Raw genomic sequence first — 26,764 nt, 5'->3', positions numbered from 1 at the left:
TATTTTATTGTTTCTTACATGAGTCAAAACTTATTTAAATCTTGATTTTGATCCCTGACATTGATTTCTGCCTCAATACACTTATGTTACTGAACATAATCAGGAACTAAATTTTAAAAACCGCTTCATTGATGATTTTCGATTCTCAAATTTTCAAACTTCAGCATAACAGGTAACTTCTTAGAGCTTGAAAACATCATAAAAAAACAATTGCACGTGATAGCATTTTCGAGCTCGAAGAGCTCGAAAATATATCTACACTAATGTTTTCGAGCTCTTTGAGGTCGAAAACAGCGGGAAGTTTTGGGGCTGGCCCGCAGGGTCAACCGACGCCCAGCTTTTTTTAGAAACGTTTACTGCGCATGGGCATATCTAGATGCGCACTCGTTCTGCACGTTTTACGCGCCAGTATTTCAAAAAAAGATTTCTAGAGAAAGCATTTAATGATATTTTTGTATTTTCTCTTCACTTAATTTTTTTTTATATTTTTCACAAATAAACGCACATGTTTTCTTAAGCATTGATTAAACTCTTTACATATTTTTATTTTTAGTCAAATTTTTCTTGACTTTTTTCAATTTAAAATTAACTTTTAGCGATTAATTAATTAATTGAACAGCGTTAAAATTTTTCAATTTTTTTTTTTTTAAATTCATTTTTATAGACTCTTCCAGTTGTTTATTTTACAATGCCCAATAAGGAACAAACAACCTACCGGAGCGTACTGCAATTTCTAAAAAATGAAATTTCTCCGGGCTGGGCACCAGAATATATCATTTCTGATTGGGAAACAGCAATCAGAAATGAAACCGAGGCTATATATCCTGCTGCTGATCCGATTGGTTGTTTTTTTCATTACACTCAAGTAATTATCATATATTTGACTTTAAAGGAAGGGTTATTAAAATGGACTCTAAATCTGTTGCAATTCAATGATTTATTTTTTTAATAGGCAATTCAAAATAATTGGAAAAAACGGGGACTCGTGACAATTTTAAAAAATAATTTAGAAGCGCAAATTATAAAAAAACAAATCATGGCACTTCCACTGGCTCCGGCAAATGAGATTGTGATGTTATTTATAAATATTGTTAATAAAATAACACCTCAACTCGCTATAACTTTGAACGATTTTTTCGGGTACGTTTTTGAACAGTGGCTGGTAAAAATTGGGCCCGAAAAATTATCAGTTCATGGCAAGAGCAATGTTAGAACTAACAATCCATCGGAATCAATTAACCGGGATTTAAATCGAGGATTAAGTACGATAAAGAAGCCAACATCAATGCAATTTACAAGTATACGTTTTGTGATTATCTTTGTTATATTCCCTGATTCAGAAATCTCATTTGGAATGATTCAATTCGTGCTAAAGTGTATATCTATAGATAGTCAATTTTCCCAACTTCGAATTGTTTCGGATCGTGTTTGAATTGTTTCAAATTAGGTTTCTCAATGAGGGTCTTTGCATTGCTTAAAAAAACCAAAAGATTCTCATAGCTGTCTGCTTAAAAAATCCGATAGATTCTTATAGCTGTACGGATAAGGCCCTATACTTAACTATACAACTTTTCATAGAACTCATTCATTCTTATAAAATTTCTATGAAAATTTATGAGAATCTATTGTATTCTTTGAGATTTTCTAAAAGGGCCTGTATGTATAAAGCTTATACTGTATAGCACTTTCTTACTGACTTAATTCATACCCATACAATCTACATGAGAATCTATGGGATGATATTGCATTCTACAAGATTTCTTTAACGAATAATGATTGTTTAATGATAGATTATTATGATATATATATATATATATATATATATATATATATATATATATATATATATATATATATATATATATAAGTCTTTCCATAGATCTTATTCATTTTTATAAAATTTCTATGAGAATATGTCGAATTTCATAGGATTTATTCGATTGACAATATCTGCTTTTAATATTTACAGGATTACTTGTATCATCTGTGGTCAAATCTCACCATCAAATTGTGAGCATTCAGAAAAATCAAAAAATTAAATTTGATGGGAGAAAAATTGGTGATAATGTTATTGATCGTGCCACGCCTATTGCTGTACAGCTTAGTAATTTGTGGAGCCGATTAAAAGCCGAAAAAATAACGGCTAGTACTTTTTTTAAAATGACCTCGATGCTATTAAGTAGAGTGCATTTTAACAAAAACATAGTGAAGCTGAGTTTAAGTAAATATTTCTTTTCTTGAAACAAACAAAATTAAAAACTCCAATTGAAAAATTTCGATTAAATTTAATCGGAGCTTTTAATCAAGGCACTGAACTGACTCATAGAATCAAATTTCACAATTTTAATAATTCAGATTCAAACATAAGTTACAAGTGGCCTTCAGAGAAAAAAACGTTTTGGTTCTGGACGCACATCAGCAGCAAAGTTCCATACAAACAGAACTTGGATGGTGTCCAATGCTTCTCTGCTGATGTCCTGAAATATCTAATTCCAATTGCGAGGCGAGAAATGAAAATTTGTAAGTTAATATTTTCAAATTTATCTCATAAATTTTTCATATTAATATAACACAAATACGTATACCAATAACTTGTTTAAAAAACATAAATTTAATTTCTGTTATAGTTAATGCCAAGATTGGAGGGAATATTTTAATCGACTACCCACTTCAAGTAAAAATATCCTTCAATAAATAATTATATAAATCTTAATTATATTATTATAATTATTATAAATCTAATTTATATAAAACTTGAATGCAATATTTTAATAAATAATTATCGATGCAAGATTTGAATAAACTTTATTTGCCCGAGTCTTCCCACCCATTTTTTTACGATTCCGAACTCTTTTTGAACATATATATATATATATATATATATATATATACATATATATATATATCGCGTTTAAGTTGAGATACAGCCTCAAGATGCGTTATTCTTAATTAACTGCTAGGAATTTGCTCTGTACAAATTCCCAGTGATTGATAATTGAGTTTCAAAATTTACTTTTTTAAATACGAGCTCAAGATGCGGCATTTTAAATTTAATAGCTGGGAATTTGCACTGTGCAAATTCCCAGTGATTAATAATTGAGTTTGAAAATTAATTTTCTCAAATACAAGCTCAAAGTGCGCCATTTTTAATTTTATGGCTGGGAATTTGCACAGTGCAAATTCCCAAGGATAGATATTTAAAGCTCAGATGAGAGCTTGAAAAAAATTTCTAATTTCCGGTTGGGAATTTGCAGTGTGCGAATTCCCCATTATTTAATTAAGCTTAAAAGTATTTTACTAAAATGATTAATCGTAATTTATTGTATATAAATTTATTTGTTGTGTTCTTATGTAAATACATTTATCATTAATTAAAATTTTTTCGATGTTTTAAATATTTGAATTTATTTTCTGTTTTACCAACTTGATTAATAGTCTATCCCCACCTCACAGATGTTTCTAGATCGGAACCTACATGTGCCAACTTAAAAAAACGTTTAACAAAATACCCACTGGGTAAATGCGCCAGACCCGACCAAAAAGATGTTGCGTACTATGAGTTGCTACAACCTGGCGAATCTATTACGGGTGATCGGTATAGGTTACAATTAATTCGATTGAGCCGTGCATTACGTGAAAAGCGGCCGGAATACGAACAAAGACATGATAAAGTTATTCTTTTGCACGACAACGCTCGTTCTCATGTCGCAAACGTCGTCAAAAATATGTAGAAACACTCAAGTGGGATATTTTACCACACCCGCCGTATTCTCCGGACCTTGCTCCTTCGGATTACTGGTTATTCCGACGGATGCAGCACGACTTGGCAGGTCACCGGTTCACTTCTTTTGCAGAAATAGAAAATTGGATCGGAAGTTGGATTGTCTCGAAAGACGAATCATTTTTTCGAGATGGAATTCGAAAATTGCCTGAGAGATGGGGAAAAGTAGTAATCAACGATGGACAATACTTTGATTAATCTATTAATTTATTTTAATTTAAAAATAAATATATTTTTAACAACAAAAAACGGACCAAATTAATTTGTACACCCAATATATATATATATATATATATATATATATATATATATTTATTGGAACTATATACATAATTAAATATTCATAGGTTTCATATCAATAAAATCTGATCAAATTTAATTATACATAGACATATATAACTACATATAAGTTTATATCAGTCATGTCTGATCAGATCTAATTATATATAGACTCATATATGATCAGATCTGATCATATATAGACTTATCCCTGATTAAAAACTCCGATTGAATCCGATTGAATCTGATTGAAACTCAATCAGAATTCTATCAGTTTCAATCGGAAACGAATTTTCAATCAGAAATGTTCAGGAGCGTTTGAGGCCTCCGATTGAATTTCAATCAGATTCAATCAGAAAATAATAATTTTAATTTTCGATTATTTTCCGATTGAATCTGATTAAATCCGATTGAAATATCTCATTCAGTTTCAATCAGATTCAATCGGAAAATAATAATTTTTTAAAAATTATTTTCCGATTGAATCTGATTGATACTGATTAGGAAAAATTCAATCAGATTCAATCGGAAAATAATAATTTTTTTAAAATTACTTTCCGATTGAAACCGATTAAAACTGATTGAGAAAAATTCAATCAGTTTCAATCGGAAAATAATAATTTATTTCTCGATTTTATCTCGATTGATCAATTTTTTATTTCTCCGTGTAGAATGTTCTAATTGATTTTAAACTATCTTCCTGATGAGCTAGATATATAGCTAAATTCCTTAGTAAAAATGAAACGAGGCACTGGCTAGCATCTCGCTAGCGTCGCTAGAATCAATGCTAACGGTAGATGACAAACGAGGCGGCCCTTGTTTATTTTTAATAGGGGTGTGCGATTATCCATGAGATACGAGTAGTTTAACATTAGACAATATAAAAATTGTAAGCTTAATATAGTATAAATCCTTTTTACTGCAGAATGTTCTACTGATTGTATGTTATAAACAGTGCACTTTAGCAATATTACCCTGTTTAGAAAATCTCATAGATTCTCATACATTCCCATAAAGATTTTATGAGAATGAATGAGTTCTATGAGAAGTGCTATATGGTTAAGTATAGGGCCTTATACATACAGCTATAAGAATCTCTCGGATTTTCTTAGCAGGGAAGTATAATAAACAATTCCGTAGAAGACGAAATTTTCTAAAAGATGGGTGCTATGCATCTTTTTCGCACGATGAGCCGTTTTTTTTTTCATTATTAACAAAATTATATGAAATAAGTGAAAAATAGACTTTCGGAGCAGATAGAATCGACATAGATCGAGTTAGAGCAATTTGTTTTATAGACCTTAAAATTCAACAAATTCTCTGCAAATTAAAACCGGTTTCAAAACGATAGCTTAAAATTTGACTAAGTTATAACAATTAAAAAAAAATGTTTTTTAATTAACATACTTCTTAAATTGAAAAATTTTATACTTGAGAGAAAGTACTTTAAATTAAATTTAAGAGCTGAAATTTTCAGGGAATTTTTTTCTCAATATAAACAACAAAATTTTCTCGTGTCGGCTAGAAAAAAAAAATCGTTTCAAACGAAGCGGATTCAATTAGAAAATAATAATTCATTAATCGATTAGTTTCCGATTGAATCCGATTAAATCTGACAGAAAATTTTCAATCAGTTTTAATCAGATTCAATCAGAAAATAATAATTCATTTATCAAATATTTTCTGATTAAATTCGACAGACAATTTTCAATCAGTTTCAATCGGATTCAATCGGAAAATAACAATTCAGATAGTATTGATAATTATTAAAATTTGGGCAGATATGAATTTCATTTATCATTAATTCAGCAATTTTTAAAATATCCGAGTATAGAATTTTATCTGTCTTTCCAATTTAATCAATTTTATAAAAAGTTAAAACAAGCATTTTTCAGGATCATATAAAAACTTTTTTTAAAAAACTGTATTGATTGAGTTTAAAACTATCACGGAAATAAAAGGAAACATCAATAAAAAATTATATATATATTAAGTTGGTTAAAAAAAAAATTTTTTTATTTTTTTGGTATCCAAAAATTGAAAGTCTACCTAAAAATAAAAATTTCGATACCAATCCAAACTCTTAATAATAATACTACGGTTTGCGTCAATCAATTTTTCTATTTTCTTTTTAAATAACACGGGAAAAAAACTTTTTATTTTTTAGAATTTTCTAACTTACAAGCCAATCAACGAATTATCATACACGATAGATATTTTTGTAGGATATCGAATGCTCTACAACAAGTCTCATCCATTTTTTGATAAATCTAACTGTTCAAAAGTTATTTAAGCTTAAAGTCAAATTTATAGAAAATTTTGAGATCTTCTTACTTTTCCGGCGAAACTATCAGTTTTATCAGAAAATCTCATAGAAACTTTTTTGTAGGTAATTTCATTTCTCAAAAATTATTATAAATGAAGTTTTTCAAAATTTTGCTTTTTTTTCTAGTTATTTTCTTTTCAATGTCAAGTTCTTAAAAAGATAGTTTTCTGATTGATTTTTCATAAATTCTAAAATATATTTTTTGTATTTTAACTTATATTTTTTAAATACATTTTTTTCATGGGGGTGTTTAACGCAAGGATTTTTGTATGCTCCAACTAATAGAAAAAAAAGTTACTTGAACCAAGAGAAAAATTTCTTAGGAGAAAAGATAAATGTAGAGGAGAGGAAATTCACCAGTCCTAGGCAATAGCAGTGGGAGTAGTTCGGTGCTCGCCACTAGATAGCGCCTACCACTTGTGAAGTATCCCTGGTAAGAAACGTAGTTCAGACGTATTATATTCCAGATTTGGAAGCAATTCTGACACGAGCACTCCTCTGTACACCGACAGAGTGACGAGTGCCATTTTTGGTGGTAATATAGTATATCCTATATTACTTCATGACATGAAATCTGATTGTTAATATAGATTCAACGTAGATTTTAATATATTTGATTTTTTAATTTTTTACCATTTAATAATATATAAAATTATTTTTTCCCGGGAATCGGTAATTTTTGATTAATTTACAATCGAAACCTTCGGAAGTTTCCGATTGAATCCTATTGAAACTAATTAAAAGTCAATCGGAAATTTCTGATTAACTTTCAATCAGAATCATTCGGAAATTTCTGATTGAAACTGATTGAATGTCAATCAGAAATTTTCGATAAAATATAGAACGTTTTCAATCAGTTTTAATCGCAGTTTTTAATCAGGGATATATAATTATATATGGGGTTATAACAGCCAGGTATAATTAAATTCAATTATGTATAGGCTCATATATAATCAGATCTGATCATATATAGACTTATATATAATCCCATGTATAATCATGTATAATTATGTAAAATTTAATGTATAATTATATATGATTATATATAATTAGACAAAAACTTTTTTAATCAGGTAACAGCTTAAATTTTAATAAAATTTTTTTTTCATCTCAAACAATATTTTCACCATAACTAAAGAAAAAAAATAGTCACATTTTTTGGCCTACCCTAATATACATATATATATATATATATATATATATATATATATATATATATATATATATATATATATATATATATATATATATATATATATATATATATATATAGGTTAGACTGTTTCAAATTAGGGGTCTATTTTTATTTTTTTGACGAACATTGAAAAATCAATAGGGTATCTTAAAATATGGTGACAGTTAAAATTTGAGCTCTTAATATTGATATTTAGAGGTGGCTATTGATAATTTTCGATTTTTCATTTAGTAACATGGTAAAAAATACATAACTTCCGAAAAAATCAAGATACAAAAAATCTCTTCTCAAACATTTTGTAGCAAATTTACTGATTTACAAAAAAAGTCTATTATGATTTTTGCATAAATTCAACCATTCACACGATATTCGACGTCAAAGTTTGATACAATTCGAAGAACTTGGTTTTGCTCGTTTAGAATTTCATACCATGTAAACTAATAAGAATTTAGAAATTCTCAATACAGTTTTTTGTAGGAAATAGAATGCTCTACAACAAAAGTCTCTTATCATTTTTTGATAAATCCATCTGTTCAAAAGTTATTGGAGCTTGAAGTCAAGTTAGAGTAAATTTCGAGATCTTTTTACTTTTCCGGTGAACTTATCGGACTTATTATAAAGTGTCATAGAATCTTTTTTGTAGACAATCTTATTTCCTACAAATTATCTCTGATAAATTTTTTTGGGATTCGGCATTCCCTTCTAGTTATTTTCATTTTAATGCCGAGCTCTTAAAGTCGATCAGAACACTTTTTTTTTAGGAACTTGGCATTCAAATGGAAATAACTAGAAGAGAATGCAGAATTTAAAAAAAATTTATCAGAGATAACTTGTAGGAAATAAAATTGTCTACAAAAAAGATTCCATGACATTTTATGATTAGTCCGATAAGTTCATCGGAAAAGTAAAAAGATCTCGAAATTTACTCTAACTTGAATTCAAGCTCCAATAACTTTTAAACAGATGGATTTATCAAAAAATGATAAGAGACATTTTTTGAGTTTTTTGAGTTGATATGGTATAAAATTCAGAACGAGCAAAAACAAATTTTTCGAATTGTATCAAACTTTGACGTCGAATATCTTGTGAGTGGTTGAATTTATGCAAAAATCATAAAGGACTTCTTTTGTAGATCATTAAATTTGTTACAAAATGTTTAAGACGAGATTTTTTGTATCTTGATTTTTTCGGAAGTTATGTATTTTTTACTATGTTACTCAATGAAAAATGGAAAATTATCAATAGTCACCTCTAAATATCAATATTAACCCATGCAAGAGCTGCCAGATTTTAACAAAGGGGCCATCCTTGGCTCAGCACTGGGGAACTTAGCTTTGGCACGTCTATATTGGCCCATGCTTGGGTCGAGAAAGGTTACTCAATCCTGGCCATTCCAATCATTACCCGAGTTTGGGCCAGGACCAGTTCTCCTATCTTGGTCATCCAATGGAAACCCACACTTGGGCCAGGACTGGGTAATTTAGCCTTGGCCATTCAATGGAGACCCAGGCTCGGGCCAGGACTGGGTAACCTAACCTTGGCCGACCCAATGATTACCCAAGCTTAAGCCAAGACTAGGTTCCTCTGCCTTGATCATTCAATGGCAACCCAGACTTGGGCTAAGGTAGGATGATCCAACTTCGGGTATACCTATAGTTTCCCATCCTTGGGCCAGAATTGGCTAATCTCGGTCTTTTCTTAATTATCCAATCATCTTATTATTATGGTTTTTAAAATTAATAATTATTTATTTTTGAATTAAAATAAATTTTAATGAATTAATATTTTAACATTCTGATTCAAATTATTTACAATTAAGAATTAATACATTTTTTAGTTCGTTATTATTTGCAATCAAAAACCGTAATTTTATAATTTTACTTATAAAAATTAATTTAGCTACGAAATAACTCATGAATATTTAAAATGAATGTTATTTTTTATAATTGCGGTAGAGTAAGATAATTAAGCTGGATTCTTGATAAATAATCAATTAAAATTAATAAATTTTATTTTTAAAAATTATGTAATTATAATATAAATAATACGAAATTATTATTTATTTTTTTCTTAATCGAAAATATTAATTAAATTGCTCTTTATATTTCATGAAACCGAAGGGTTGTAATAAAATTAATAAGTAGAACATATAAAACTTTCAATTCAACATTAGTAGGTTCGTTCAGTAGCCAGTGTTCAGACCCAGTAATCAGGAGGACGGCAGTTCGCGCCCCGAGTCCAGCAGAATTTTCACCGAGTTTTTTTCACGTCATTTATCTCACCTAAATAGTTAAAACGTTAATGGTCACAAACTCTAGCACTTAAATAATAATAAATTTTTTTTTTCAATTAAATTTATTTATTTTTTCGATTAATGGGCCAGGTTTGGCAACCAAGCATGGGCCAAGGCTGGCAACCAGACTTGGCACGATGTTATCATTCCAGACTTTTACCAAGGCTGGAACAAGGCTGGCTAACAAACTTGGCCCAGAGTTCAACATAGTTGAACCAAGCCTGGGCCAAGCCCGCGGGCCCGTCGTACTTTCCTGTCTGGGAAGAGCTCAAATTTTAACTGTCACCATATTTTAAGATACCTTCCCGGGGAAAATGGTTTAGATCTGACCAGATATAATTATATCTGATCAGATCAAATTATATTTTCGCAGATCTATTTACATTTGATCAGATCTAATATTTAGACATGATCAGATCTCATTGTATCTGGTCAACCATCGTTTGCATCCGGTCAGATCTAACCAGATATAATTAGATCTGGGCTAGATACAATGTCAGGCATGATTATATCTAGTCAGATATGCGTATATCTCGTAAGATCTGATCAGAAATAACTATATCTGAACTAAATGTAACATTTGACATAATCAGATCTCATTATATCTGCTCAGATATAACCACGTATACGTCTTATTTTTATAGAAAATTGTTTATATCTGGTCAGATCTGCGTATATCTCATAAGATCTGATCAGATACAACTACATCTGAATTAAATACATTTTTAATAACCAAATTTCATTATATCTGCTCAGATATAATCATGTATACATTGTATTATTATTGAAAATTGTTCATATCTAGTTATTAACACTCACGCGATCACATACGTGGGTCAGCGTAGTGGATAGCATCAAAGACTTTGAATCGGAAGGATGCAGGTTCGGGCCTAGCAGTCACCGGTATTTTTTCAATAATTATAATCATTTATAATTCCTCTGTTATTTCCAACTAGTAGCTTGTACTGTGATGTTGGACAAGTTATTATTATTATTATTTTCGGCCCTAGTCTTTCGACCAATAGACCGGGATCACACTGAGTAATTATTTGGAAGGTTTGTTTTATAACGGTGGTCCTTGGTACTTCGTGTCCAGTAGCCACGAACCACAGTTACAAAATTTCCCGATTAAATTAATTAATTAGTAATAAATTATTAAATATAAATATAAATTATAATTATTTTGTTGCTGGTTCTTAACGGGAAATAATTCTCAGGTTGCAGGTCGACTCGTTCTTACCGGACACGCGGCTGAAATAACTTATTTTAGAGAACGCTGGTGATAAAAGAAATTTATTTTAGAGACTCAATTTTCATTATATATAACCAATTTTTATTTAACCAAGTCCCAAATATTTACAAAATTCCCTTTTCTATAAATTAAATTTCTTCTATAAATGAATAAATGAGTAAATGTCCATTGACAATAAATAAATTCATTTAACGCGCAGTTATTTTATTAACGCGGGAAATAAAATAATTGCCATCTACGCTAAATTTACGTTGAAGAGAGATATAAATATAGATATAAATTTATTATAAATCTTATCTGGATTTATTGAGTACGACGTAGTGCTGGTATTGGGCGTCGCTGCATGGCGAATCCTCAGTGGGGCTTCTCTTCAGGTTCCTGGGCTGTTGGTGCTAGACACTCTGGCAAATCACTCCGGCAAATTTCACGAAAATTTGGTTTCGTAAACCACTTTAGAATAAGAAAATTTTATTCACTAAGATGAATTTAAATATAATAGATTTTCTTTAGCGTGACTTATTCGTCGAGCACTGGAACTTGAGTGTCGTCTCTTGATCCTTGAACTTAAGTGTCGCTTGAATCGATCGCCTGCACTTGAATGTCGATCCTGATCGAGACGTCTCAGGTCCCAACCTCCGATGACCCCTACCTAATTATGCGCACATGGCCGATTTACGGTCACCTGCTGCGCGAAATCATCCCCTGTGGTCTAGCGCCTAACTCAGCCAAACTTAGCAATCAGGCCGTAATATGAGAGACAGAGAAAGACCAAATTCAGACAGAGACAGCGAGAGAGCCGCACTCTCATGTCGTATACCAACGCTGCCCGGTTATAGTTTTTAAATGAAAAATGTTGAATATACGAATTTAACTACTATATATTATACAATTGATAATTTTGATGATGTGAATACAATAAACTTGATATTAAAAGTATTAGGTGCCTAGTCCGCCGACTCTAATTTACAATAAAATGGTTACGAATAAATTGATTTCAAATACTAGAAAGGACTATAGAATTTTGAATACAATACGTTCTTTTATAATATTTCCGTGTGTTGGGAATGTTTCTATATTTTGGCAAAATCATAACAAACATTTTCATAAAATTTCAAAAAAAAATTGTATAACAAAATTTCAATGCACTTGGTGTGCTTACAAAAGAGTAAAAAAAAAACATATTTGATTTTATTAGAAATTAATTTTGCTTGAGTACATGCATGTAGTAACGCACACCAAGTACATTGAAATTTTGTTATACCATTTTTTTTTTAATTTTATGAAAATGTTTGTTATGATTTTGCATCATACTAGGTACTTAGTATTTTTTCGATTTGACTTTTTTTTTTTGTAAAAAAAAATTTTTTTTTTACTTTTAAAAAATTTTAAACGTGTACTTGGCGCGACTTTATACAGAGAATCTGTTTTTGGTAGGATCTATTTTTTTTTGGAGTGTTATTATATTTTTCAATTTTTAGTATTATTCGACGCATAATTTATTGTTTATCAATAATAAAGTATTAATTAGAGATCTATACATATTTTCAACGCAATTACTAAATAAAAATGATAATTTAATTGATCTGTAGATAGCACTAAATGATATATATGGGTGATTCCACCAAATAAAGTTATTTTTACGGGGCGACCCTCGACGATTTGATTCAAACTTTGTGGAGTCTTTCCATGTATTTAAAAAAAAATTCTCTGAAAATTTGAGCCTTTAATATGCAGCAGTTTCAAAGTTATGATTTTTTGAATTTTTTAAAAATTTTTGTTTTCAACTTTTTCATTATTTTTTTTGAAGGAAACAATTTAAAAAAAAAAATGATCACATAATAGTTTTTCATAGGAAAAATTCTCAGCTTTCCAACGAAAACATCCATTTTTTATTTTAAGTTACAGAAGACCCTTTAAAAGTCGTTTAAAATAGGAAAAACGATTTTTATGACTGTGCGGCGCTTGATACATCTAATTTGATATTTTTTTCTCAAAGCTGAGACCTTTTCCGACAAAATATGTAATTTTCACGATGTGCATATTTTTTATTTGAACAAAATTAAATGAAATATAAACTCCCAATGATTAAAAAACTTTAATTCTTAGGTTTTTTGAGGATCTTGATACATTTTTAATACAAATATATCCTTGGCTATTAACAATAGGTAAGAAAAGGTGTACTGCTTGTGTTTCTTTCACCGTATTTGACTCTAAGTATCGTACGTCTAAAACATTTATTTTCTATAAAAAGTCATTATTCCTTGATTAAAAGAAACGATTCGAAACGATTTGTAATGTTAAATGCTCATAAAAAGGGTGATTAAAAAGTATTCAAAGTATTCAAAAGCATTAAAAAGTATTAAAAATTTTTTTTTCCAATCGTTTTAAATTGTTTCTTTCAATAAGAGTTGGTTATAAAAGTGAAATCAACGCCGGTAAAATTTTGAATAGCCTAGATGCATAAATCTTGCGGTGTGAGGATATGTTTTCTAGTATGTATATGCAGTAAAGCTCTGACAATAAAAATTATAAAACTGTTTTTCATGATACCAGCATCAAAGCTTCAAGTTTAGGAATTAGTGATTTGAACTTTAATTCTTGGGTTTAGTTCAAAAATGATTTCAGGCTATTGATATGTTATCTCCCTCAATGACAGTTCTAACTTTGTCAACAAGTTTTATTAAAATTTGTGTAAATAATAAAGAGCATTTATGGTTTTTATTTAATTATAAATTGCAAATCATAAGCTACGCATAGACATGGTTGAACATACCATCGATCTTTAATTAACTTAATTCTAACTAGCTGCTGCCACTGAAACTAATTTTTAATGCAGGTAATCATGAAAAAAATAATGCGTCACACGAGATGAAACACGACTTCAGATTGCAGTTATTGTCAGCTTTTGCCTACGGCTTGGGCAGCCTACTTCACTCTTGTCTGATATCGTTTTGTTTCATCTCTTGCCACACAATGAACCAATATAGTTTGATAAAACGATAAAATCAATGACTTGTATTTAAATGATTATTGATTTTGTTCAAATAAAAAATATGCACATCGTGAAAATTACATATTTTGTCGGAAAAGGTCTCAGCTTTGAGAAAAAAATATCAAATTAGATGTATCAAGCGCCGCACAGTCATAAAAATCGTTTTTCCTATTTTAAACGACTTTTAAAGGGTCTTCTGTAACTTAAAATAAAAAATGGATGTTTTCGTTGGAAAGCTGAGAATTTTTCCTATGAAAAACTATTAAGTGATCATTTTTTTTTAAATTGTTTCCTTCAAAAAAAATAATGAAAAAGTTGAAAACAAAAATTTTTAAAAAATTCAAAAAATCATAACTTTGAAACTGCTGCATATTAAAGGCTCAAATTTTCAGAGAATTTTTTTTTTAATTACATGGGAAGACTCCACAAAGTTTGAATCAAATCGTCGAGGGTCGCCCCGTAAAAATAACTTTATTTGGTGGAATGACCCATATACACACTGTAGATCCCTTATTAGAGAGGTAATTTTTAAATATAGACATTGCGGGTAGCTAGATAGAACATAAGAAAGTTAATCACGGATTATATTTTGAAAATTTTTTAAATTATCTGATGCATCATCAATTTTTAGTCAATAATAATTACTTAATTAGAGATAATTATACGTATTTTTGACGCAATTACTACGTAAACATACTTCAACTGATCTACATTTATATCTGCACATACATATATTTATAGCACTAAGTTACCCGATTTTGGTACTGTTCAGCGGATATAACTTTATATACAACAGAACGAAATTCAAAATTTTGACGTTATTATTGACTACAAGTTGTTACCAACATTCCTAGAAAGTTGACGATAATCGACTGCCGCAACCTGACGCCAACTTTCTGAGAAAATTTAAGTCAACTTTCTGTGAACCCTGTCAACTAAGGGAATGCCAGCTGTTAGCACACATTTTCTCAGAGAATAGGCTACTAATTGCTGACAACTTATGGAAATGCCAACAATCTTTGCGGCCAACTTGATAACAAGTTGCTGCAGTTGGTTGCCACTAGCTCGCTTCCAACTTGAGTATCAGAATTCGCTTATGGCTGAAGTTGTATATCTCAACTCCACTTACTTAACTCCTCATTATAAACCAACTCAATGTAAACCGATCTGATTTATTCTGATTGCAATCGTTTTTTGGTCGTTTGTCGATCAATGCCTGTCTATCAAAGTTGTTTGTGAGTTAATTGCTTAATTATGAAAAAGTAAATAAAAATTAGCCTTTAATTTTTTCCATTTGACCCCTCTACTTCGATATTTTATTAATTTTTCCATTTAAATCACTAGGAAATCGTTTGTCGATGATTGCCGGTTAAAACAAAAAAAAACAGTAATTTATTTATAATAAAAATATAATTAAGAAATTAGATTTGCCGTTAGTAGTATTCAATAAAAATAATATTTTTTTTTGTATAACGATAATAAATCTTCCGATTAAAAATAATTATATGTTTCCATTCGTTAAAAACCCGATTTTCAAATTTTGCTAATAAGGTATTAACAGGTAGCGCCACAATGTTAGATGTACGAAATAACCCTAAAAGCCACTTTAACTTGAAATTGATAGTAATTTGATAATTAAAATTATCGAAGTTTGCTGTCCGAATTGGCCGACAATTTGATATCAAAACTTGGAAAAAAAATTAACGGTTGATTTTTCCTTAATTTAGAGGTCACTTTTTGATTACTAGAAAAAAACACTAATAAAAGTTCCCATGAAATTTTCGTCAAATGTCTGATAACTTCGGGCTTTTCCGTTTTTGACGGTATTTTGTATACGACTTTTAAAATAAATTTGGATTCGAATTCGGGTAGTAAGTTTACGTCAAATTGTATCGCAAGTTTTATGCAAATTCTCGTCAAAAACGGAAGAGCCCGAAGTTGACGGACATTTGACGAAAATTTCGAGGAAACTTTCGCAACTTAAATTTTGCTAAGTAAACTGTACAATTAGAGAATATCCTTACAATTAGCATTGATTTTTTAAAATATTACTCGATTAATATTATTGTACGAATAGTTATTATTGTACGACTAAGTAAGTAGAGCTGATTTTGGTACGTTCTAGCGAATATAACTGCAATATCAAGAAGTTTAAATATTTTAAATAGACACCCTAATACCACAGTTTGTTTAGCAAAAGTTTCCTGAGAAATTTCATCAAATGTCCGTCAACTTTGGACAATTCTGTTTTCGAGGACAATTTATAAACAACTTGCTATACAATTCGACGTAAATTTACTACCCGAACTAAAATGCAAATTCATTTCGAAAGCTTACTAGAAAAATTTTTCGTCAATTTCCTGGTAAATTTTTACTCCAATTTATTGTTAATTTCACTTGAAAAATTGTAAACTATTTTTTTATATTCAAGATGGAGACATTTTTAAGTATAAATTTGATTACCTTCTTAAATGGTAAGAATGAACATTACCGACTTTTATGTGTAGCAAAAAGTGTTACCTCGAAATTAAGCAAAAATTAACCGTAAATTTTTCTTTTTAACTTTTGCTGTTAAATTGGCGGTAAATTCGTGCAGCAAATTTTCAGTAATTTCGATGTCAAATTACTGTCAATTTCAATCTAAAGTAGCTATTTGGAGTTCTTCAATTTAATTTTATTTAAGCTAATTGGTAAAAAATTGACATTAGTTTGATTGAAATAGTTGTCAAGTTTTTTCTTCTACTTATGACAATTCGCATGCAACTCACAATAATTTTAAGTAAAACTAAAGTAAGATGTATAGTTTTTTCTGTAGTATTTATGCAAAATCGGGGAAAATTGATTGAAATTATAATAATGAACACTGATGTCAAATAAAGAAAATTCATCTTAAATATCAAAACGGATTTATTTATGATTATGAAACGTATTTATTTATGCTCATAAAAAAGTTCCGTATGAAACTATAATAAAAAATACAGACCAAAGCACCGCTGGTGGCGCAATAATGAATCATTGCTATAAAAAAATTTTAATGTTTTACTCAATCGTGGCTTTTCTTATAACTTTTTATTCTCTGGCAGTGCCCCTAACGCATGAAAAAATTTATAAAAGTGTCTAAATTGGGGGTGCTATAGTATATGCTGGCCTAATTTCATTATTTAAATTAGTTCTCATAACTAAAATGAATAAAGTTTTATAATTTTAAGACGAACAATCAATTATCTTTCGAATAGAGAAGGAATCTTCTGAAAATTTATTATTTTAAAAAAGTTTTTAAAAATGAGAGCTAAAAACCACTATGTTTACGGTATAGATACACGGTAGGCTCGTGCCATGACACTTCACACATATACATGGATTGAACGTGTACTTGGCGCGAGATACTACCGTGTCTCCTTATATATATATAATTTCTCAACGCTAAATTACCATGAATTGTACATTTACACGTTTATTATTATATATTTATACATTTACACGTTTGGCGGTGTAAAAAATAAAAATTCACACCGTCTAAATTTTACACGGGATTCGGTGCAATTTTCACACCAAAATTTTTACACCGAGGCATTTTACACTACATGGGTCCATCAAATTTTTTATAGTGTAGATTTATTTAATTTAAACAAGTGGATTTGTTTTTTTATTTAAACTATACAATTTTCGGATTCATACTCAGATTTAAGGTAGTTCACTCGCGACATTCGTAGCCAAAAGTATAGCGTAATCGTAACTACAAAAAGTTAGAGCTACTCAATGCCAGAATATTTTATTTTTTTGAGAGACTGTATCCAATACATTTTAGTTTTAAATATACAGATACACACTAATACAATCACACTGATGAGTACAATAAATGTGACAACGCTGCAAACATTTATATTGAATAGTCTATAGATTAAACGTATATAGGTAGCAATCTTTATTATAGTGTGAGTTTAATATACATGTAGTTTATTATTGTTGACAATCACAAATTTTGGATAAAATAAATTTTTGTGCATATTTTCATAATTTTTTTTTTAAACTTACAAGAAAATCCCATATAAAAAGAATAAAATTGTCCGATGTGTGCTACTTTCGATATCATAATTTTAAAAAATTCTAAAGCTATTAGAAAAACTATCATTAATATAAGTTAATATCAAAAAATTTTTTTTTTGTTTGTTTAATATCATAGAATAAATATTTAACATTGATAAAAATTATTTCGAAAAATTTTCCAAAAATTTTTTAACCTCCAATACTTTCATGTTCAAAAATTAACCTAAGTGACATTTGAATTTCCGCGGGTTAAGTATGACGACTGCAACGTTGCCGAGTTGTGATTACTGTACCCCACCACACGTCAAGTATTTTAAAATTATTTATATTTTAAAAATCAATATTTTTTAAACAAATCGGTCAAGAAATTCAGAGTTGTTTAAAAAAAATTTCTAATTTTTTCATTCAACAGTGGATAAGTTTTTAAAAAAAATGATAAGAACCGTTTCCAAGATATTCAGGAAACTACATGTTTTTTTTATACTTGGTAGATCTCCAGCATGTTAATTATGCACTTTTTGATTGTTAATATCTCATCTTACAATCGGTGAAAAAATTTCGTTTTTTTTTTTTTTCATAAAATATTAGACATTTTTGTTAATCATGTTTTAATTTCATCGCATTCCTAGGAAAAGTCGTTTTGCGAGTGAACTACCTTAAAAACTTTTTGAATTTTATTTTTATTGATAACTCATAAACTAAGTAACTATTAAAAAAAAAAAATCCACGTGTATATTTTACGATTACAAATATTTGCATTTTTTTTTTTTTAGAATCCATTGAGTTTTATTTGAAATATGCAACTTCAAAAATTTTCGAAGTTCTAGACTGAAATTCAAAAAAACTTTTAAATCTGGGTGTAGGTAATAGTAAACGAATACACATTTGTAAATTTTAGCTCATTTCATTATTTTATAAAATCAGAATTGATGTCCGAATATTTCTTTTTTTAATTATGTTTAGGGAGTTAATGAAACAAAAAAAAAGGAAAATATCCGTGTATAGAGATTTGAAATACGCGCCATTTCGTTTTTTTCTTAAATTCTAGTAACGTTTGCTTTTATTGAGATATCGATTTCTAAAAATTTTTTTTGTCTGATGTCGGCTAACTTCACGATTATCATGCGATAAGATGTCTTTATGATTTTATCATTATTAACCCATTATTTTCAACTTATTCAGTATTATCAAGAATTTTTTATGCAATTTAGTTATTTTTCAATCAATATCATTTACACATGTTGCTTAAAATAATCAAGAAATATTTTACAGTTTTCGGATTAAAAAAGTAGGTTTTAAAGAATTTTAAATATGAGCACGTGAATTTCTTATTCGATGATATAGTATATTTTCATATTTGTAGATAATAATGTATACTTTCATACAAAATAATTGCATACAAGCACAATTTACACATGTAAATTAAATTCTTGCCTGTGCACTGCAACTGCAACTTGGATTCCTAGGCATTCAGATACACAGATTGAAATAATCGATTTTTTTCTCTGCCAACTTTATAGTTGCAAAATCGATAGTTTAACAATCGATTTTATGTATAAAATCGATTTTATAATTTATTGTTCAAAATAAAAAAACGAAGATGGTTCAAAAATCACAAATTCAAAATTCATGTCTGCTATAAAAAAAATTATATTAATATTTACTTTATATGACAGTCAATTATTTAATTACAGCTTTAAAGTTGAAGAATCGTTTTAATAAAAATCGATTGTTAAAATCGATTTTTTTTTTTAATTTTTCAAATAGCGTAAAATTTTGATCTATAAAATTATAAACTACCTATATCTAACTTTAATTATTTCGCTTAAGTTGTTTATTATTTGTTTAGCTGTATTAGTCAATCAATTTTTATAATGTTTGAGTTAATGACTTTGAAGAACATATTTTTTTTTTAATAATTTTACAAAAAATCGATGTTTAAAACTCGTTTTCAAAAAAAAGTAATCGATTTCTTTCAATTAATCGAAAGGCCTACAATCGGTTTAAAAAAACCAACAATCGAAACGAAAACGTCGATTTCGATTGCGCATCACGAAATTACTAGTAACGTAGTAACTAGTAACCTGCAGATATAGACACACAGTAAACCAGCCTATATTGTTAGTTTTGATTATTTGTTTATTTAACATACAGAAAAAATTGTCAAAATGTCATATAATTTTTATTTTAAGTTAGTTATTACATTAACAATCACAATAAACAGTTGTAAGTAAAATAAATTTATATTTTAATCATTTAGTAACGATAATTTTCATATATTTATTATTATTAGTGTCAGCTGAACGAATAAAAGATATGATTTACATGTCAATTGATGGTGCGGCTGCCTGTTTTCGTAGACACAATGGTACCCATCAGTTTGGATGCTCCTGTATGTATTGTTTAGGCTTATCTTATTTCAATAAGGGATCCTAAAAAATTAAATTACTGATTTTATTAATTCACTAATTTTTAATATCATTGACAATTTTGTCATTACTATAATGATAAAAAAGAAAAACAAAGATTTTATTATAATAATTAACATAAATAAATAAATATTTTTTTTAGCTACAAGAAGTGGAAGTGTTGGAGTAATACAATTAGTAGAAACATTTGAAGATGTGAATTGGATTGAGTCTAATGCAACAGCTGGACCTTACACTGTTATCTTACCTTTTACTATGTTCACAAAAAATGTAGTAACCCGTCTTGATGCGACAAATAATATCAATGGAATTTTAATAACTAAAAATAGCAGCCAAGCATTCCCGTCCAGTTACTCCCCAGAGGATACATGTCCAAATAAATACTCTGGTATACAAACATGTGATGATAACAAAATTTGGAATCCGTGGGGAAATGGCTTTCTTCTAAAAGATTGGAAATTTCCCATCTTCTATGTTGAGGTATTCATTAATTATTTATATTATTAGCTTAATTATTTATTTAATGCCAATTGGTTTCATTCGACAAAATTAAACAAGATATAATAAATCACATATATTAGATAGCGTAAAATTTGGACAATATATTAATCAAGTTAAATGAGTGAAATCTAACAAGAAAAATAAAATAAAAAGAGAAAACACCGATAGCACTATGATTGCATATTTTCAACGAGTGTGAATGTAGCAAAGACATCAGATAAATTTAAAATTATAGCAATTAGGGTAAATAATTAAAAAAGTAATATTTATAAAAAATGCACTTATTAATTTCAAAATTTTTTAAATGCGCATTTTTTAAAATTTTATTTTATGAATTTATTCGATTTATTAATAATTTTAAATTTGTCTGATGTCTGCTACATTCACACTCATCATTTTAAACGTAGATAATTTTCTTCACATTCTTCACAAATGATGGATAGCTACCATCAAAAATATTTATATAGAGCAGTTTTCGTTGATTAGACCAGCAATTCGGTCAATTGGCTCATTGCGGAGGTAACTTTTCGTGGATTTTGTACAGTTAAGTAACTTGTTGAGTCTAAGACGAAGGTATGTCAAATGGAACTGTTCTAGATGCTCGCGGGAATTAATTAGGCTATTAACTATTTTGAAGAAAGAGCTCAAGTCGATTACTTGTCTGTGAGCAATAAGATTTTTGATACCAAGTTGTTCGTAGACTTCATCTGTACTTTTGCCCGGATAATTCGTTGCTATTTTACATTTATAATTTGTATTTATGTATTAATATTATAATTAATTTAATTGTAGGTAGTTCAAAAATTTCATTTAAAAAGAGCTTTTAAGATTTACTTGATATTATTTTTACAATATTTAACATTAATTATATATCATTATTAATCGAATCCATTTAAAAAAGCTTTTCAATGGAATTGTCAAAAAAAAAAATTATCAATGAAATTTATTGGTTGATTTACCCTAAATTAAATAAAAAATACCAAATTCATAGATTTAAATAAAATTATGAAATAGTTGATAAATTAATTAATTATAATACAAAACTATAAACTTTTATCACACCAAATAATATTTTTGGTCTTTTATAATTTTATTTAATTATGATATTTCAAAAAATTCGATTCTTAAGTTTGTATACTTAAAAAAAGAATTTTTAATCATTTGATTATTAATATTAAGAATAATCTTTTTTATACATCAAAAACATTATATCATACGGAAAGTCATCAGTTAATATCATATCCACCCACTAAACCGTATATATTTTTTGTTTCAAACGTATCAAATTAATGATGTTTGTAAGCACTGTAGCGCAATTGGGAATGAACAACGAAATTTTTAGTGAAGACATTAAAATTAAACTTGTAACCACTGATTTTCCCAATATTCGATTATTGTGCTACAATCTATACTAATATTACTCAAAGTCAACAATATAAATTACAACGAAAGCTTAATGCTTGCCTTCATTTCCATTTAAAAGTTAATAGATTTAAGCACATTATACCAAATTATCGCTAGGCTGGATCACGTTGAAAACTCGGAGCAATTTTTTTCTTTCGAATCGGGGTCAATTGTTAAAAAATGAGTTAATTTTTCTATAGCTTGTGCTGCATAGGGAAGATGTAAGTCAGAACTATTTACGTTTACCTTCTAGTCATCTAACATTCTATGATAAATCATTTATTGTATCTGCAATTAGCGTATATGGAATATGCTATCTCCGAGCCTCACATGTCTTCCTACATTTGGGGAATTTCGCAGTGCTGCGTACAATTATTTTTTAAATTTAGAAAGTTCGAATTTATAAGTACTCGACGTTAGAGCTTATTTTCCATTAATATTATTATAACATTTTATAATTTAAACACGGAGAGAATTTTTTGCTAAAATTTACCCTACAATTTCGAGTAAACCTGGGTCAAAAACAAAATAAATACGGAAAGAATAGAAACTGATTCCTTTTGATTTATTTTTTACTCTTTTTCATTTTAAAATTATTCGAAATTGGGTTCTTTTACCCCATAATTGAACACTATCTAGAAACGAAAGAGTAATTATTCATCCAGGCACAGTTTTACTCACAACTAACGAGTAAAATTTATTAGATAATTCTCCCAGTGAAGTTATGTGTTCGATTAATTTTAATGTAATAATTTTTTAGACGGCAACAAGAGATTTTGATCTCATAGTCGAATAAAATCTGTTATCTATTTATATATCGTATTCACCCATTAAATCGTAAATATTTTTCGTATTTAACTATCACTTGTTTCAAACGTATTTTTTTTTTATTTTTTAAAACCCTATGAATCATATTTAATTTTATAATACATGAGCATATTTATAATTTCAGAATGATGATTTATTGGATAAAATAAAAAATTGCTACTTTAAACATAATGCTCATAATCTCGATAAACAAAAAGAACGTCCTCTTTGCGCTCTGGAAATGCAATCATTTATGACAGCAGCAGTTGATTCAGAAACATGTATCAGACGTAGTAAAAAGTTATACATGAATCCAATGGCATTTTGTGATCCACTGAGTGGTTTAAATATTCATTGGCCTCTTTCGCCTTTAAAAAACAAAACAGAATCAATGATTTTAGTTATCGCACGCCTAGATGCTAGTTCTATGTTTGATAACATATCACCAGGTGCCAATAGTGCAGTTACAGGATTAGTTACTCTTCTTGCTACCGCATATTATTTAAATTTACTCAACGCTACTGTAGAGCGTAAGATATCTTGACATTTATTATTATTCTTATTTTTTTCTTTATATTAATAATTAAATAATATTTCAGATACCAATGTTTTATTTTCTTTATTAAATGGAGAGTCATTTGATTATATTGGATCTAGTCGTTTTGTTTATGATCTCAAAGAGGGTAACTTTAATGCACTTGGAGGTGAAAACCTTAAACTAAATAAAATTAAAACAGTTATTGAATTAGGACAACTTGGAAATGATAAACTTTATCTTCATGCAAATAATTATGAAAATAATGACGTGATTATAAATCTTCAAAAAATATTAAATCTGCAAAATACGACACTTTCAAATAGTGTACCACCTGCATCTATACAAAGTTTCCTTGCTGTAAATCGTAATTTAACTGCAGTAGTGTTAGCAAGTCACGGTGAACAGTTTACAAATAAATATTATGGTGGAATTCTAGATAACATTGAAACACTTGGAAATGAAAAGTATAATTAATTTTTAAAATAACATTTTTTAAAATTTTGTGGATATTTAAAATGAAAAGTATTTATTTATAATTTCAGAAAAGAAATAAACACAACATTAACCCGAGTTGCGATGAAACTTGGTGATGTTTTGTATGAAAAAATAACAGGAAAAAAGTCACCTAGTAGTAATGTAACAATAATTGAAGAACTTATTAGTGAAATGTTATTTTGTTATCTTAAAAGTGCTAAGTGTAATCTATTTCAAGCTGCTTCACCACCAGGATCTAAGTTACCAAATCATACATATCCTCTATATGTTGGTGTAAATTCATCTCCAAATCATGCAACAAGCCTTACAGGACAACTTCTTGCATTACTTACCGGAGAAAAATTACCAAATATGACAGCGAACAAGTGCAATCAACTTAGACTCGCTTGGATGGGCGGATATAATTTTACAGGAATTTGTATTAATTCAACGGTTAATTATACAACTGCTATAAGCCCAGCGTTCACTATTGAAGGTAATTATTAACATAAATAAACTATTTACACTAAAAAATTTTTGGAGTGAACGCGAAGTAGATGATTGTTTATTTATTTAATCCCCTCGGAGTGAATTTCATTCCGCCGGGGAGTTTTAAAAAATATTAATTTGATTAATAATATTATTCAATTAATAAATTGTTCATTAAAATAATTATATTTCTCTGAAAAAGTTATTTCTATTAAATATAAATTTTTTTAAATGTTAAAACTCCGGATTGGAGTAAATGTGGATTGCAATAAAATCCACGTTATTCCGAAATCACTCCGCTTGAAAAAATATCCCTTTTCACTCCGCAAGCGGAGTGATTTTTTTTTTCAATTCCGGAACTTCAAATGACGGAGTGAATTTGGATTTTTAAAAATCCAAATTCACTCCTAATTTTTTACAGTGCATATAAATAAATAAATAAAAATAATGAATAAATATTTTGCCAGGATATGAAATGAAATCTGGAAAATATTCAACGTGGACAGAATCACGTTGGCATATACTTGGTGTTCGTATGTTTATCAAACCTTCAGCAACAGTAGAACAATTGACAATAACTTTAGGAAGTGTTACAGCAATTATGTCTTTAATTATTGTTTGGTTTATCAATTCTCGTGCGGATATATTATTTGGTTATAGTGTTACAGCAGAGGATTGCTAGGAAAACGCCGCGGACCACATATTAATGACGAGATTTAATCATCAGCAAGACGAATCCATTCCAGTGACTAGTCTTTGACCAAAAACAAAAAAAACATATAAATGACACGTGTGTGGTACGCCCTCGGAGATAAATTTATACTTATTATTATTAAGTTGTCGCGTAGTGCCTCTGGTTTGCTCTCAATGCAATCTAGAAGTTCTATTGTGTAAATCTGTGAGTGAAATATCAAAAGACAATAAAATTAAATTGTCTTTCACGTTGCATTCGTCCAATTTTTAAGTATAATTGTTTCAGTTTTTAAGTATAATTGTATAATTAAGAATAATAATTAAGAATAAATATTGATTGATGCTCATTAAATAATTTAATGTATTTTTATGTATAATTAGGGTTAAATGATTAAACTTATTTATAAAATGTATTATAAATAATATGTTTGTATTAATCAATTGACACAAGTATGCATTGAGTTTATATCTAAAGTAGAAACTTTTTTTTATAATACCAACAATTATAACTCGTAAGAAAACTGTACATTTAAATATTACGTTATTTATTATTATTATTATTGATAATTAAATTGATCAAAACCATTTGATATTATAAATAAATTTTAATATTTCCCTTGAATATCGACAGATTAGTAGCAAAGTCCTGCTTGTACTTCTGAAGATGAAAATTGTTTACGCAAGATAAAGAAAAATTTGAGACAACAAAGTTATTGCAAGCTTTATGGCATTTATTGTTCATAATCTCAATTAACAGGGCTTTTGATGTACACAAAACAATTATTCAATTCACTCACGCATATTTTTTAAAATTCATTTATTTCAATACGCAATGCATGTATCATAGCTATGTATTATTTTTAATAACTTATTTCTATTTTTTTTTTTTTTTTAATCAAAGTAGAAAGATCTAAATATTTGAATTTCAAAATTGCTTTAATTCAACAGGAATAAAAATTTTTTTTTTTTTGTTTTCAATCACATGACCTCATTTTAAGAACTAAACAATGTAATTATAGATAAACAATAATTAAATAAACGCAATACAAATGACTCATATATTTATAATAATAATTAGTCTATGTAAAAACAAAAGAAAAATAAAATTAACATTTGTGATAAGAATAAAATTATTAATTGAGCGAATAAACGATTACTCCTACTTTGATTATTACAATTAAACTTCCTTGCATAAATTTATATGACAATAATAATTTACGCACCCGTTTACATTTGACAAGTTTATGCTAAGATAATACACTTT

General features: G+C 28.4%; 2 protein-coding genes across 2 annotated transcripts; both read left to right on the top strand.

The window, feature by feature from the left end:
• The first annotated feature begins 670 nt into the window (after window positions 1-670).
• LOC103578004 (uncharacterized) lies at window positions 671-2,810 on the top strand. Its single transcript, XM_053739351.1, has 5 exons — window positions 671-865; window positions 953-1,298; window positions 1,970-2,221; window positions 2,356-2,520; window positions 2,628-2,810. Exons 1-5 carry the CDS (start codon window positions 689-691, stop codon window positions 2,696-2,698), a joined length of 1,011 nt encoding a protein of 336 aa, XP_053595326.1. The 5' UTR covers window positions 671-688; the 3' UTR covers window positions 2,699-2,810.
• A 17,374-nt stretch (window positions 2,811-20,184) lies between these two features.
• Window positions 20,185-25,869, top strand: LOC103578005 (nicastrin). The gene is made up of 7 exons (XM_008558923.3): window positions 20,185-20,391; window positions 20,459-20,557; window positions 20,737-21,074; window positions 23,452-23,836; window positions 23,906-24,308; window positions 24,387-24,814; window positions 25,275-25,869. Exons 1-7 carry the CDS (start codon window positions 20,334-20,336, stop codon window positions 25,487-25,489), a joined length of 1,926 nt encoding a protein of 641 aa, XP_008557145.1. The 5' UTR covers window positions 20,185-20,333; the 3' UTR covers window positions 25,490-25,869.
• Window positions 25,870-26,764: the final 895 nt, after the last annotated feature.

The sequence above is a fragment of the Microplitis demolitor genome, chromosome 5, assembly GCF_026212275.2.
Source record: "Microplitis demolitor isolate Queensland-Clemson2020A chromosome 5, iyMicDemo2.1a, whole genome shotgun sequence".
NCBI lineage: Eukaryota > Metazoa > Arthropoda > Insecta > Hymenoptera > Braconidae > Microplitis > Microplitis demolitor.
This window is presented reverse-complemented; position numbering and strand designations above follow the sequence as displayed.